The sequence below is a fragment of the Geotrypetes seraphini genome, chromosome 2 (assembly GCF_902459505.1).
Source record: "Geotrypetes seraphini chromosome 2, aGeoSer1.1, whole genome shotgun sequence".
Classification (NCBI taxonomy): Eukaryota; Metazoa; Chordata; class Amphibia; order Gymnophiona; family Dermophiidae; genus Geotrypetes; species Geotrypetes seraphini.
In genome coordinates, this window is record NC_047085.1 from 300025567 (window position 1) to 300039992 (window position 14426).

General features: G+C 44.1%; 1 protein-coding gene across 1 annotated transcript in view; it reads right to left on the reverse strand.

Annotated features, from left to right (window-relative positions):
• The window catches only part of TMPRSS6 (transmembrane serine protease 6), a 105809-nt gene that overhangs the window by 48138 nt on the left and 43245 nt on the right, over positions 1–14426 (reverse strand). The window contains exons 8-9 of the mRNA XM_033932836.1: positions 10082–10218; positions 6481–6593 (exon numbers count right to left, since the gene is read on the reverse strand). Of these exons, the coding sequence (XP_033788727.1) occupies positions 6481–6593; positions 10082–10218 (250 nt within the window). The remainder of the gene's footprint in view (positions 1–6480; positions 6594–10081; positions 10219–14426) is intronic.

Genomic DNA, 14426 nt, shown 5'->3' on the forward strand with positions numbered 1-14426 from the left:
GGCAAGAGGGCTTGAGCTCCCTCTTGCCCCGATCGTGTCGGGTGTCGGGACCGCCAAGAGGAAGCAGCAGGACACCGGTAGGAGCTTCTACATGATGGGGGGGGTCGGGAGGCTGTGGGGGTGCGGGTGGGAGTGCGTGCGAGCGGTCCTTCGGGGTGGGGGTGCATGCTAGCGGTCCTTCGGGGTGGGGGTGCGAGCAGTCCTGCGGGGGGTGAATCGGACGTCGGGGGGGGGGAACTATGTAAAAAAAATTTTGTACAACGCGTTCACGCTTATAACGTGCGAGGGTATGCGCGGTACGTAAAAACCACGTATAACGCGCGCGTTATATGCAAGAAAATACGGTACATCGAATGGCAATATACTTACTAGTATGGGTTTCTTATGTGTTCAGTTTCGGTTGTACTGTTCCTGTTATGGCAGATACCTACCTTTTTTATTTTCAGTTTTTCTTTCTCGTTTTCAGTAGTTTCACAGAGTTTTTTCAGCGTATTTTACTTCATTCATTTTTTCATGTTTTTGAACAGATGTGGATCTGACTAGTCAGCTGTCTTAGTCAGCTGACGCATTCAACCAATCACATTTACGTCTGCAGTTTAAATCGGAGGCGTCCTCTTCAGTTGAGTGCCATTTTCTACCTTGCTTTCTAGCTGTGTCGGAGGAATCGAGAGACTCAGCGCAGCCAAATTGTTCCTGAAGAAGGGGGTGTGCACCCCCGAAACGGAGTCCCGTAGGACGAAGTCACCATTTGCTGGCTGTTCTCACACGGAGAAGCTAAGTACTTCCAGACTTTGTTTTGGCTTGGCTAGATTTGGACACTTGTTTTTCCTTTTGGCCCCCTGGTTAGGGGACAGAGACAAATTCAAACTTAGTTACTTAAGTGTGTTTTTTTGATTTTTCACACTTTGCACGATTTTCTTGCACTTTATTTATTCATTCACGCGGAGAGAGCCCGGGGATGTTTCACAGTTAACACTCTTCTGGGTGTAAACCCGTGACAGCCTTTCCCTGTGATTTCCCAGTGGTGGCTGTGTGACTGAGGGCTCTCCTGTTCCAATAATTTATATCACATTAAAGCTAGCTTAGTCCTTTGTTTGTCCTTGTCTCTTTCCCCTATCCATTGTTTACTCTTGGGGTTTGGGAGGTTTTTGCTTGTTTCGTGATTTTTCTACCTCCCTTACTTTAGGGTTGCTATTTTTGTACTAATTCCAGAGCAGAGTTGGCAGCCGCGCTGAAGTGCAGGAAGGTCCCGCGATGACTACTTCTGCTGCCTCTTTTCCGGAAGAAGTAAGTGACGTTGGGGGGAGGGGTGTGGACTGGCAGCCGCAGTCATCGTGGGATCTTGCCACAACTCCCTGCATCTGCTGGCCCAGCCCCCCTCCAACATCACTTACCTCTTCCGGAGCAGAGGCAGCAGAAGTAGTCATCGTGGGACCTTGCTGATTTGGATGGAGAGAGAAAGGAGCATAACAGGGTGGTGGAAGGAGAAAAAGGGGGTCAGGGTGGTATGGAAGGGTGGTATAGGGAGAGAAAGGGGGTCAGGGTGGTATGGAAGGGTATGGAGGGTAAGAAAGGGGGTCAGGGTGGTATGGAAGCGGGAAGGGTGAGAAAGGGGGCAGATGCTGATGGAATCGGAGGGAAAGGGGAAAGAAACATAAGGGGGAAGGATACTGCATGGAATTGGGTTGGAGGGAGAGAAAGGGGGCAGATGCTGATGGAAGTGGGGGAAGGGAGAGTGAAATGCCAGACCATGGGGGTGTGGGAGAGGGAAGGAGAGGAGAGAGATGCCAGACCATTGGAGGAGGGAAGGGAAGAGATGGATCCCCGACCAATGGAGGTGAAGGGAGAGATGAAAAGGGGAGGCATAAAGTTTCTGGAAGGGGAATAGAAGGAGAGAAAATGCCATATAGAAGGGGCAGAGAGAGGGTAGACAGTGGATGAAAGGAAGAGAGTGACTTACCCTTGAAGCACACACCAACCTACTGGTCAGGAAAGGCTTCTCCGCCTTATGGAAATTAAGAACCATCCGAAATACTTCGATGCTACCTCATTCCGCTTACTGGTGCAATCCTCCATTCTAAGCTTACTTGACTACTGTAATATCATCTATCTGGAGTCTTTCAAAAAAACCATTTAAAGACTCCGAATCATCCAAAATTCGGCAATACGTCTGATATATGGGCTAAAAAAATGGGAACACATAACCCCCTACTACCAAAAACTACACTGGCTATCCTTGGAAGCAAGAATACAATTCAAGTTTGCCTGTTTCTGTTTCAAATCCATCCTTGGTTCGGCCCCTTATACTTAGTTCCCCACTTTATCTTAAATCGCCTTTCCAGACCCACTCGCAAAACCCATCTGTTCAGCCACCCAACTCTAAAGGGCTGCCATTACAAAAGATACCTGAACAGAACTCTTGCCTTCCAAGCAGGTCAACTAAACAATTGGCTGGGCAATATTATCTCGCACTCCTCATCCTACCTAGACTTCAGAAAATTACTAAACACCAACCTATTTAACTGATTCATAACCTAATTCCCCTATGCCCGTCCTCTTGCTCCCTAGTTCCCTTAGTCTCCCCCCGCTCCCTGCTCCCCTTACTATATCCTGTTTCCCTTTAATTATATCTTTGTTGCAGATTGTACCAATATTAGCTGATTGCCCAGTCCCTCACATATTATATTGTACCTATATCCTGTCCCACTAAGCACTGATTATGTCTTCCCTTTAATTGTATCTGCATTCGCTGATTGTACCAATATTTGCTGACTGTCCAGTCCTTCTTATATTATACTGCACCTGCATCCTGTCTCAATATGCGCTGATTGTCCAGCCCTCTTAATTGTATCTTCTTTCTCTGATAGTACCAATATTCGCTGTTTGTCCAGTCCTTCTTTATTGTAAACCGCCTCGAACTACTACGGCTTTGGCGGTATATAAGAAATAAATTATTATTATTATTATTATTACCCCTGGTCTAGGAGGAGCAGCAATCATTTTGCCTTATGTACCATGGAGGGAAGATCACTCTACGGCACTGCAGACAGAATAAGGTAACACCAGCAACAATGGAATGAAGACAGAAGGCACCCAAAAAGGTAAAAATAGGCAGAGGAAAAAGACCTGCATCTACCCACAAGGCAGAAAGATGACTATTTAGAAAGATAATAAAGATTGTTCAGGTCACTAACATAATTAATCATATTTTGTCATCGTAGGTAGGAACTGCAAGATCACTCTTGTGAAGAGAACATAATCTTAAAAAAACAAGAAACACCCCCCCCCCCCTCAAAGATGGCATGAAAATATTAGAGTCAAGAGTATATATCCATGTAGAACACCCAGTGGATTTAAATCGAAAGCATGGTTGCTTGACTAGGAATGGCAGATCACCTGGGTCATGTGCAAGCAATGTTAGGAAGTGGCAGTGATGTCACACAGGAGAAGCTTTTTTACTAGCTATTATATGGGGAGAGCCTGCAAGTAAACGCTGTGATCTTGTGCCTTTACCACAGTCAGTTCCAGGGCTACCAAACTGCAACTTGAAATTCATCTCTTTTTTTTTAATCTCATTGTGTGTTATGTTTGTTTTTTTTGTGCTGTTTGTTTTTTAATTTTTAAAATTGCTAAGTGTTTTTGTTTTAATTTTAGTATAAATGAATTTATTATTTTTTGTAGTTTTTAAAAATATATATATATATATATATATATAAAAGAATTCATGATTGGCTGAATAAAAATAAATTTAAATCCCCTTTTATCAAGCTTTTTATCAACGGTCACTGCAGTAAAAGCTCCAACACGCCTAGAATTCCTATGAGAGTTGGAGCTTTTATCGCAGCGGCTGGTGTTAAAAAAAAAAACCCTAATGCAGCTTGAAAAAAGGGGACCTCAATAATGATTCTGTCCTTCCCTTCTCTTCTCTTCTTGGTTTCACATCTGCCCTTGGTGGAAGACACAAACTGAAGCATATCTTCCTTCTCCTCCTCTTAGATAAAAAAAAACTGGCTGCTCTTTACTCTAACCTTTGCATTTTTAGACAGTGTGTATATATATCACTTGGGGAGGGAGACACATAGGGAAAGGGAAATGCTGGACTATAGAGGGATCAAGAAGGGAAAGTGAGATGCTAGGAGTGGGTGGAGTGAGGGGAGTGCTTTGAGCCACCCTAGGGTAGGTGGGGGGAGAAGCAAATGGCTGAAGTTTTACCTAGCATGTGAGATACCCTTGGGTCATCCCTGGGTACAAAATGTTAAGTAGTGAGATGCAGAAACTTGGAGAAGGGGAGAAGAGCAGTGGGTCTATTATGGCCTTTTTTAAACTATGGGGCTCAGAATCAAAACATCTAAAAACCCGCCTAAGACAGTACTTTGACGTCCTAATATACAGGACGTCCAAGTGCCAATAACCAAGCTGTCTTTCTGGATGTGCAGCGGGACTTTATATGCCTCTAAATGCCGCTGTGCTCCCAGAGCTAAAAGGGGTATATCTGAAGGAGTGATCAGGACAGTATTTGGGTGGGATGTAGACCGACTTAGACGTCCTGCTGGGATAATTGAATGTTTTACTAGACACCCTGGACGAAACTTAAGTGTTGTGAGTTAGATGATGTGAAAACAGGCATACGTGCCAATAAGGTATCCAAAGTGACCAGATAACCACAGCAGAGACAAAGTACAGACCCTCACACACTCCCCCAGTGTTCACTGACCCCCTCATACACCTACAAAGATCAGAATAAAAAAAGTACATACTGAATTGTCTTCAGAACATCAGCACCGGGTATAGGAAAGCCTAGTAGAGTTTCACACAGGTGTCTTAAGTAGCCTTGTGGGTGGGCTAGTGAACCATAGAGAGGAGTAGCAAGTCCCATAAGCCACTCTAACCATTATATTTATGGTAGAAAATTTGAATCCACCAACCCCCCAACCCTATTCTACTGCCATATAAGTGCCACTTGCAGCCATAAGGGCTATTGGGCTTGTAGACAGGTGGGTATAGTGGGTTTTGGGGGCTCACCATAATCTATAAGGGAGTTCTGGTGAGATGTTTATGTTGCACCCTTTATGTGCAGTTTACAGCAGTGCCCTGTAAGGTGCTCCACTGCTCTGTTGCCATGTCTGAGTGGCCAGTCCATTACAAGATTGGCCCCTCCCACATCCAAATGGTTTTGTTCTGGGCTCTGGGTTCAGCAAATTGGACTTTGTTCCCATTCTGGTTTCAGGGGTGTTTTACCCAAACAGGAGAACAGACTCCCAAATGTTCTCCCTGTTTATCTCTTTATTAGTGTTTTTATAGAAGTATGTGCTATTTTGTGCTAGCTTTCCTTAGTGCTTTGTGTAGGAATTTGGGCTATAAGAATATTGTTTTTTTGTGTGTAACCTTCATTCTTTCAATGTGTGTATGAAAATATAAGAATAAACAGAGATAAAAAGAGAATAGAATTGTATATGTTCACATATGTGGTATGTGTGTTTATATTAGCCTAGTTACCTTTAGGGCTTTGCAAGTTTAAGTAAGACTACATTATCGTTATATATTCTACTTTTTGTAATAATAACTTTTTCTCTATAAGTATGTGTGTGTGGATGTATTCTAACCAGAATAAAGATAACAAACTGCTAACTGTGCACAGTGTGTCATGAGGAAGTTACTTTGCACTGGGTGCATATAAGATTAGGTGTTTGGGCTATAGGGTAGCTGTAGGACAATTTAGCCCTTTGGAGGGTGCTCTGGATACAAACAGGGGTTGTTAGCATGAATGTTGAAATCACCAAAGATGAGGGAGGGAGATGGATGTTCAACTAATGTTAATTGTCACCAATTTACATTTGCACATGTATCTTACTATGCACTATTCTATATCACTACGTGCCCAAATCTCATAGTGCACAACCCCAAAGGGAGCGTGGCCTTGGGAGGGACATGGGTGGGTCAAGGGCATTCTGGAAATTTGCATGCAGTGTTATACATTACTGCAAATGTGCACTATATTGGGCACTAGGAATTGCTCCTGGTTTCAGTAAGTGTAAGTTTTGATGCCCAAATGTGAGTGTGGAATCAGCACTATGTGCTTTTCTAGAAAGGGTTGTTCAAGCCAAACGCCCTTTATAGAATAGTTCTGGATGCTGATTTCTGAGCATCATTTACTGAATCTGATCATATGTGCAAAGAGGGCATACATTTTTCCCAATAGGATATGCGTGCTCAATAGTTCATGCCTGCACAGTGGTTTAACTATCTGGAAAGAGTGTGATCATTTTTATTAGACTAACTTAATACAGTTTTAAACTAGCTTTCAGGAGTTAAAACCATCTCCCTTAGGTCTTTACAGTATAAGCAAAAGATACTAGAATATATAAGTGAATCGTAAACATATTCCAATGCTAATCTGAAAGGAAAGGGCAAGGGGGAGGATGGAGAGATAGATGGGGGATCATAAGGTGATATGAAAGCATAAAGCTACTGAAAACTCACCGTGATGTACCAGGTGCAGTTGGTGTTTGGGGAATAGTAACTTGGATAGTATGGGGTCTTGATGTTACCCTGCATCTCAAGTCCTGCTTGCAATATGATGTTTTCTTCACAAGCTGGAAACGCAGAAATGAGCCACAATTAGTTCCCTCCAATGCTAAGAAACGTGTAAACTTTAAAGCTAGAGATAGTTACTATGCAAAACAGGATATAAAATAAGTAAAAGCAATTAGTTACTGTACTTAAGAAGCACAAGAAACATTTGATACTTTTACTGAAGTAATAATTTCACCAATTTTTACAACTTCTTAGTTATATCTGATGTTTGCTGTTAAAAGTAAAAAGTATAAGTGGAAGTGAGATGTAAATGATGATTCCTCAGTAAACCAAATGAAAAAGTAAAACCTGGAATAGGATTTTGCTATTGCAAACCTTGTCACACAAACAGTGGATGATCACATCTTAAATTTTGCTGTTCAATGAAATATAGCCTATGAGAATAGTGAAATTGCCTGTGTTTGTTGAATTGGTTACTGGTTTCCAGCCAAATAGAAAAGTGATGAGTTGGGTCACTTTGAAGTGAAGCTGAAGCTGGTAGCAATTCGTGGTGAACAGACATAGAGTATGTCTCTATCACAACAGACTTGTGGTCATCCCATGGAAACTTTTAGGGTGACTGTTCACTGGATTGATATAGTCTTTATAGAGGAAGTCTCCTTGTCTAGCTTTAAGAAGAATGAAGGGTTTGCACACATTTGACATTCTGTCATCAGTTCTCAAATATATTCTATTAATTTCGGCTCACTGGTTACCAATTACGGTACACACCGGTGACATTCAAAATTTTGCTCCTTACATTTAAGGTTAGGCAAGACCACACTCCAGCATTCCCAGACAGACTACTTATTCCTGATGGCCTGGATTCTCAAAACAGTGACTCTGTATTCTACAACCAATTGTGAATCTGTTGGCGTAATTTATGTAGTTAAGTGTCCTGTGATTGCATTTATGTGGGACAAATGTCCAGAACATTTAAGACCAGAGCAATTGAGCACAGATCCTGTTTGAACAATAAAAGTTTGGAAGCTCCGATGGGCCAACATTGTGTCATGCTAGGACACAGGTTTGTGGATTTGAAATGTATAACTATTGAACAACTGTGTTTGGGCAAGAGAAGGGGGGATTATAAAAAGAAACTGAGACAACGGGAAGAATTCTGGATATTTAAATTACAAACCATGGAACCCAATGGATTAAATAATGCCATTGCATGGTAGGCATTTTTTTGAAAGCCTGGTAGCATGCTGGCTTGCTAGTCTCTTTGTTAAAGTGTTTGGATAAATAAAGTTTTTATTTCTGCTGATGCTTTGCTGATGTCATCAGACATGATTCAAGCTGATTGGCTGTTTAGTGTGTTTAACCAGGTCTCCATTTGATCCATGATCATAGTACAATAAACTTTCCTATGTATCAGTGGAGCATTTTTGTTTTAGGTTGGAGTGTCCTTTCTTCCTGAGGCAGAAGATTTTCAACGAAACAAGGCTCTTGTTGGGAGAAGGAAAACATTATCTGACCAAGGACTTGTTTCTCTTTGGCTCTGGGTTGAATTTGACCTGCAGCGTGGGACAGTCAGAGACAGTGCCATTGTGCAGTACTGGGATCCCAGAGGAAGGAGCTGCCGAATGCACCCATGTTTCTGGAGCTAAGTTGAACAGTTTTCCCTCTTTTTTGTGGGTGATTGGTATTTTGCACTTCATTTGGGTTACATTCTGTATCACTGGAAGTTTGGAACATTATTTACTCTACCACTGAAGGCGATGCAGGTTTTTCTCATATGGACGTTTAGTCCATGAGGTTTTTTTTTACTGCACCTCTCTCCATTGGTAAGAGGAGCCAATGATTTTTAAACCTGTGAGTCTTTTATGACTTATTGTGTATGCAGTAACATGGTTCTTCTGCATTTTTCTGAGGCTCATGTTAGTAATATGATTACTGTTCCATTCCTGTGGCAATGGTAAACTTCTCATGCCAAGGTTGGGAGTACTTTAAGGTAACTGTGTTACTGACAGGTCTGCTTGTTTGTTTGTTTTTTCATTTTTTTTCAATGGCACAGATATTTTGTATGTATTACACACAAAAAATACCTGTCCCATTAAATAAAAGAAGAAAATAAGTCCCCCACCACTGATGACAGCCCTCTTCAAGGACCCCTGACAAATGCAGCCCCCCGAGTCATTGTTCCCCCTAACCCAGGCAATCCAGAGTCACTGCCCACCGAACCCCCCCAAAATGGCAGAAAGGATAACCACTCCCTCCTGCAACCAGACGCCCCCTACCACCCAAACCCCCGAAAGATGTCAGGAGGGATGCCCACTCCCTCCTGCCAATGGACTCCCCCACCTCCCCTGAACCTTCCCCATACCTTTTTAAAATGTTGGAAGCAGGAAGCCTGCTCTCAGGCTCCTGCTTCGGGCCTGCCTCTCTAGATGCCTTCCTGGTGCATCATGTGATACATGGAGAGGGGCTAAAGGCCCTGATTGGTTCAAATGCCTAAGGCCCCTCCCAAGGGGTGGGGCCATAGGTGTCTGAGTCAATAAGTCCTTAGGCACCTCTCTGTATCCAGGATACTGAGGGAGGAGCCTAAAGCCCTGAATGGGCAAGTCAATCAAGGCCTTAGGCTCCTCCCTCAGTACCCTGGATACAGAGGGAGGTGCCTAAGGCCTGATTAATTCAGATGCCTTTGGCCCCTCCCCGTGCATCACATGATGCACCGGGAAGGGGAAGGCCCGTCATTTAGACAGGTGGGCCTGAAGCAAGAGCCAGAGAACGGGCTTCCTGCTTCCAACATTTTAAAAAGGTACAGGGAAAGTTTGGGGGGAAGTTTAGGGTAGGGGCATCCAGTAGCAGGAGGGAGTGGGCATCCCTCCTGCCATTTTGGGGGGGTCAAGGGGGACGGTGGCTGGGAGGTATCTGGCACGGGGGTGGTCTTTTTTATCTTTTTATTAATGGGACAGATTGTGCGTGTGTATGTAACACACATACATCTGCCCCTCCCCCCAAAAAAAAGCCCTAACAGCAGTGACAGGGGGCTGCTTCCTCTATCACTGCTGTTAAGGCTCTGCAAATGACAGCGCATTGATTGCTGCCAGGGAATCGGCAGGAGAATTGGCGAATAGCGATCGAGTGGATATCTTTAGTGCATCTAGCCCCAATGTCTAGTGGGCTGCACAGATAACTGGAACTGAGGGAGCCCTGCTGCTCTAGAAAGCTTTGGCCTGCACTCTGACAAATTATGTGCCCTCTTGTGAGGAGACTGATGTAATTCTTCTTCATAGAAAATGTCTTTCATTATAGCCAGTGCAGATTCCTGGAACTTCCTGCCAGAACCAGAAAAATAGGAATATTTTCCTTCATCTAACTCCTTTTATCTAACTCCTTTCAGGAAACAATGATTATTCTTTCCCTTTACTCATTCCTTCATTTTCTTCAAGATTTTCCCTAGAACATTCTCATCTCTATTTGTTTACCCTTTATTCATTTCATTTCTATAGTTAATCCATCATCAACACTCCACCCTTTCCTCCATCCTGCCCTTATCTCTTACCTTGCCTGCGTACGGCTTGGGCTGAAAGGATAAAGGGGTCATAGTAGCTGTACAATCCCTGCCTCCAAACCACAGACATAGTGTTCTCTGAAGATAGGACTTCAACCACTGGCTCCTGACGACTGCATCCATAATGCCTGCAGGTGAAAATAGATCAAGGTACAGCAGAATATGGTAGAAGAAAAGGGAGATGAAAGAATAGATAAAAGAAGAGATTATGAATGTGGATTTTTAAATAGAGGAAAATGACAATAACAAAGACAGATGCAGAGAAAGAATACAGTAAGTGATGTTGGGAGGAAGAGGGAGAGAGATAAAGATGGGAAGGTTAGAAAGAGAAAAAAGAAAGAGCAAGAAAAAGATAGAAAAATATATAAGAACCGAAATGGCATACATGCTTCTCTTTAACTCAGCGATTTTCAACAGTCTTTCAGACATCCATCCAAGTCAGATTTTCAGATTACTCAAAATGAATATGTATGAGCTAAATTTGCATGCACTGCACTACAAATCAATTCTATGCATATTTGTTGTGGATATCCTGAAAAGCTGATTGTGGAGGACTGGGTTGAAAACCCTTGGCTGACACTAATAAAAGATGTCGCTTAAAAGTTTTATAGGTGATATAATCAAATTTTAAATAAACCTGAAGGAGTCACGTGACGCTATGCGCCGATAGAGACACGCTCTCTCTCGGCTCCGGGACCCCGCTCCTCCACACGCGGCTGTAACTAGCCGAATCGGCGAAAAAAAGTGAAATTTCGGCGGCGGCACTGCGCGGGCACGTATGGAGAAGTACGTGACCCGTTCTCAAGAGTCCGCCCAAAAGAAAACTGCTGCCTCCGACCGCCCCTCCTCGAAGCCTCGGGACTCGAAAATGGCGGCTGCCACAGGTACGGCTGTGTCTGAATTCACAGACACAGCGTTAGCCGATTTAAAAGGCGCCATTGCTCAGGTGCTGGGACCACACATTGACACTCTCACCTCACATATATCAAAACTAGAACATTTACTGACTGAAACTGCAACCAGAACTACTGAATTAGAACAACGGGTCTCCAACGCTGAAGATACTGTTAACTCACATGAAATGGACATTGCGGCCTTGCAAGAAACAGTGCAACAGCAGGCTGACAAGCTTGATGATCTTGAAAATCGGTCTCGCCGCAGCAATTTGCGATTCTTGGGCGTTCCTGAGACTATTCCAGATGCTCGCTTGCTTAAGGAACTGGAGGACTGGCTTGAGCTGGAATTTCCTGATACCCTGACCTCAGGCTCGCTCTGTCTGGAAAGGGCCCATCACCTGGGAGTGCGGCCTGGTCGCGACGCTAGACCCCGTGTGATGATTGCCAAATTCTCAAATTACAGATACAAGCAGGACACTCTTCGTCAATACCGGCTTTTGAAAGAGCCCTTGAAATTGAGGGATTCTGTTATTCGTCTCAGTCAAGACTACTCCATGGCACTTACTAACCGACGCAAAGCTTTCTACCCACTTTGCACCAGGCTGGTGGAACTTCATCATCGGTTCTTATTTGTATATCCAGCTTTATTGAAGATTCAGCATAACGGCATATGGCACTCTTTTTCGGTAGCCACGGAGGCACAGGATTTCATCAATGTACACCTTGGCTCTTCTAAGGACCCTCCCTGACTGTGCTAGGGTCTGTTGCCCAGTTAGATTGCTGTATACATTTCTCCTGTATTGATATTTTGAATTGATGTTGGTGTTTAAGCTCACTATATTTCGTTTTATATTGTTAGGAGGATTGGGGTCCCGTGAGGTGTCTTCACGGACCTCCTTCATATTCCTTCGGGGATATGCTTTCTGAGTTTTTTGGGGACTGGGATGGGGGTTGGGGGGTGGGTTGGGAACAGTCTTTTGCTTTATTTTTTTGGTTACTGGGATTATTGTGGTTTCCACTGCATTTTTGTATTTTTTCTTCTGCTCCACAAGTTGGGTATTATACGACATGCACTTGGGTGAGGCTGGGCACCTGGGTGCGGACTTCACTAATACTGTGTTGTTTGCACTGTTTGTTCGAGCCTCCTGGGTGACAGCACACTTCGTATTCTTTCTTGGAACGTTTCTGGTATTACATCACCGGTGAAGCGTTCCAAGTTACTGCGACAGTTAAAACACCATCAAGCTGATTTGGCCTGCCTTCAAGAAACTAAATTGACCGTTGAGGAACACAAGAAGCTGCAGAGGGGATGGGTGGGCTCAGTGTTTTATGCGTCCTCTGGGGGGAAGCGGGCTGGGGTTTGTTTACTGGTTCGTAAAGGGTTGAAGTGTGCTGTTACTGTATGTCACCAGGATCCGCAGGGTCGCAACTTACTCTTACATGTTTCCCTACAGGGTTCCGATTTTAGACTCTTGATAACATATGGGCCTAATTCATACTCACAGACTTATTTTGATTCTTTGATAACTTTAGGTCTATTGGATACTTCTTACCCCTTGATAGTGGCAGGAGATCTGCTCCAGCTGCTTCCCCATCGGGTACACAGACTAAGGGCATTCCTTTTTTGTGCAAATCTCTGGGTCTGATTGACCCCTGGCGGCTCCTTCACCCCTTTGAGAGAGATTACACACATCAGTCTCGGGCGCACGGGTCTTTTTCTCGGATAGATTACTTCCTGACTTCTGAATCATTATTTTCCAGTATTACAGAGGCTACTATAGGGCCTTTGGAAATTTCGGATCACTGCCCTCTGTGGATTGATGTGCTTTGGGGTTCTCCTCCTATGGGGTCCTCCCAATGGCGGTTTCCTTCCTATTTACACACCGACCCTGACTTTTTGAAGTATATGCAGACCCGTTGGGAAGATTTTCTTCTTACTAATGGTCAACACCAATCCACCCCTGCTCTTTTTTGGGATACGGCAAAAGCGGTCCTTCGGGGGGCTATTATATCTTACGTTTCAGCCCGCCGTAAACGAATATCGCATGGTATTTTACGTTTGGAGAAACAATATTCCCGTATAAAACATAAATTCTTGCAACACCCTACTCGGGCCCTTCGGGAAGAGCTGCATTCCACCCAGGTGGCACTTAATGCTTTACTCCACGACCGGATTAAACGCTCCCTTTTTTATAGGAAATATCGGCTCTATCGTTATGGAAATAAAACGGGTAAATTGTTGGCTCACCTGACCAAAAATTGGCAAGACAATCGTTATATCTCCCGCATACGGGCGCCTAATGCTTCTTATCATACTAAGCCTGCGGATATTGCTGATGCGTTTTTCCAACATTTTTCTAACTTTTATGCTTCCCCTGGCCCCTATACTGGTCCAGATATTACCGATTACTTAGAAGATGCTGGCATGCCTAAATTCACTGCCTTGCAGAAGTCGGCTTTAAGTCGGCCTATTCAGGGCACGGAGATCCAGAAGGCGATTAAGAATTTGCGACCTTGCACGGCTCCGGGCCCTGATGGGTTTACAACTGAGTTCTATCAAATGTTATCTTTACAGGTATGTGAACCTCTTCTGGGCTACTATGGGGTGGCATTGGAGAAGGGTTCCTTTCCCATCCATGTCAACCAGGCCACTATTACTCTGATTCCCAAACCGGGTAAAGCTAGAGATGAGGTAGAGTCTTATCGCCCCATCTCTCTCCTCAATGTGGACTTAAAAATACTAGCCCGTTTGCTGGCCAACCGTTTGACCCCATTGTTGCCTACAGTTATTTCTCCTGCACAGGTTGGGTTTGTTCAGGGAAGGCATTCGGTGGTGAATGTTCGGAGGGTATTGTTGGCGGCGTCCAAAGCTCAAACTACATCCACTTTGGGCATTTTGGCGAGTTTGGATGCCGCCAAAGCATTCGATCAGGTTAATTGGCATTACCTTTTTCGGGTTCTGGAATATGTGGGAATAGGGGGTTGGTTTTGGACTTCTCTGCAAGCGTTGTATTGTGCACCGACTGCTTCAATTTTAGTAAATGGCTGCCTCACTCGTTCTTTTCCGGTAGGACGAGGGACGCGTCAGGGTTGCCCTTTATCCCCCTTACTCTTTCTACTCTATTTAGAGCCCTTCCTTCGCACTATTCAGCGTGATGATGTACTAGTAGGGTTACTGGAAGGTTCATCTCAACTCCGTGTATTGGCTTTTGCTGATGATTTGTTGCTCACTTTAGCTCAACCTTACAGGTCATTGCCGCGTGCACTAGAGCTTTTGGACGAATTTCATCTTTTTTCTGGCCTTACTCTAAATACTCAAAAATCCCTGGTGCTTCCTCTGCAACTTTCCGTTCGAGACTCGTGGCCGGGGGTTTTTCCCTTGGTTTGGGCCTCCTCTTCTATTCGATATCTCGGTGTTCTTATACCCAGGGATCTGTCCA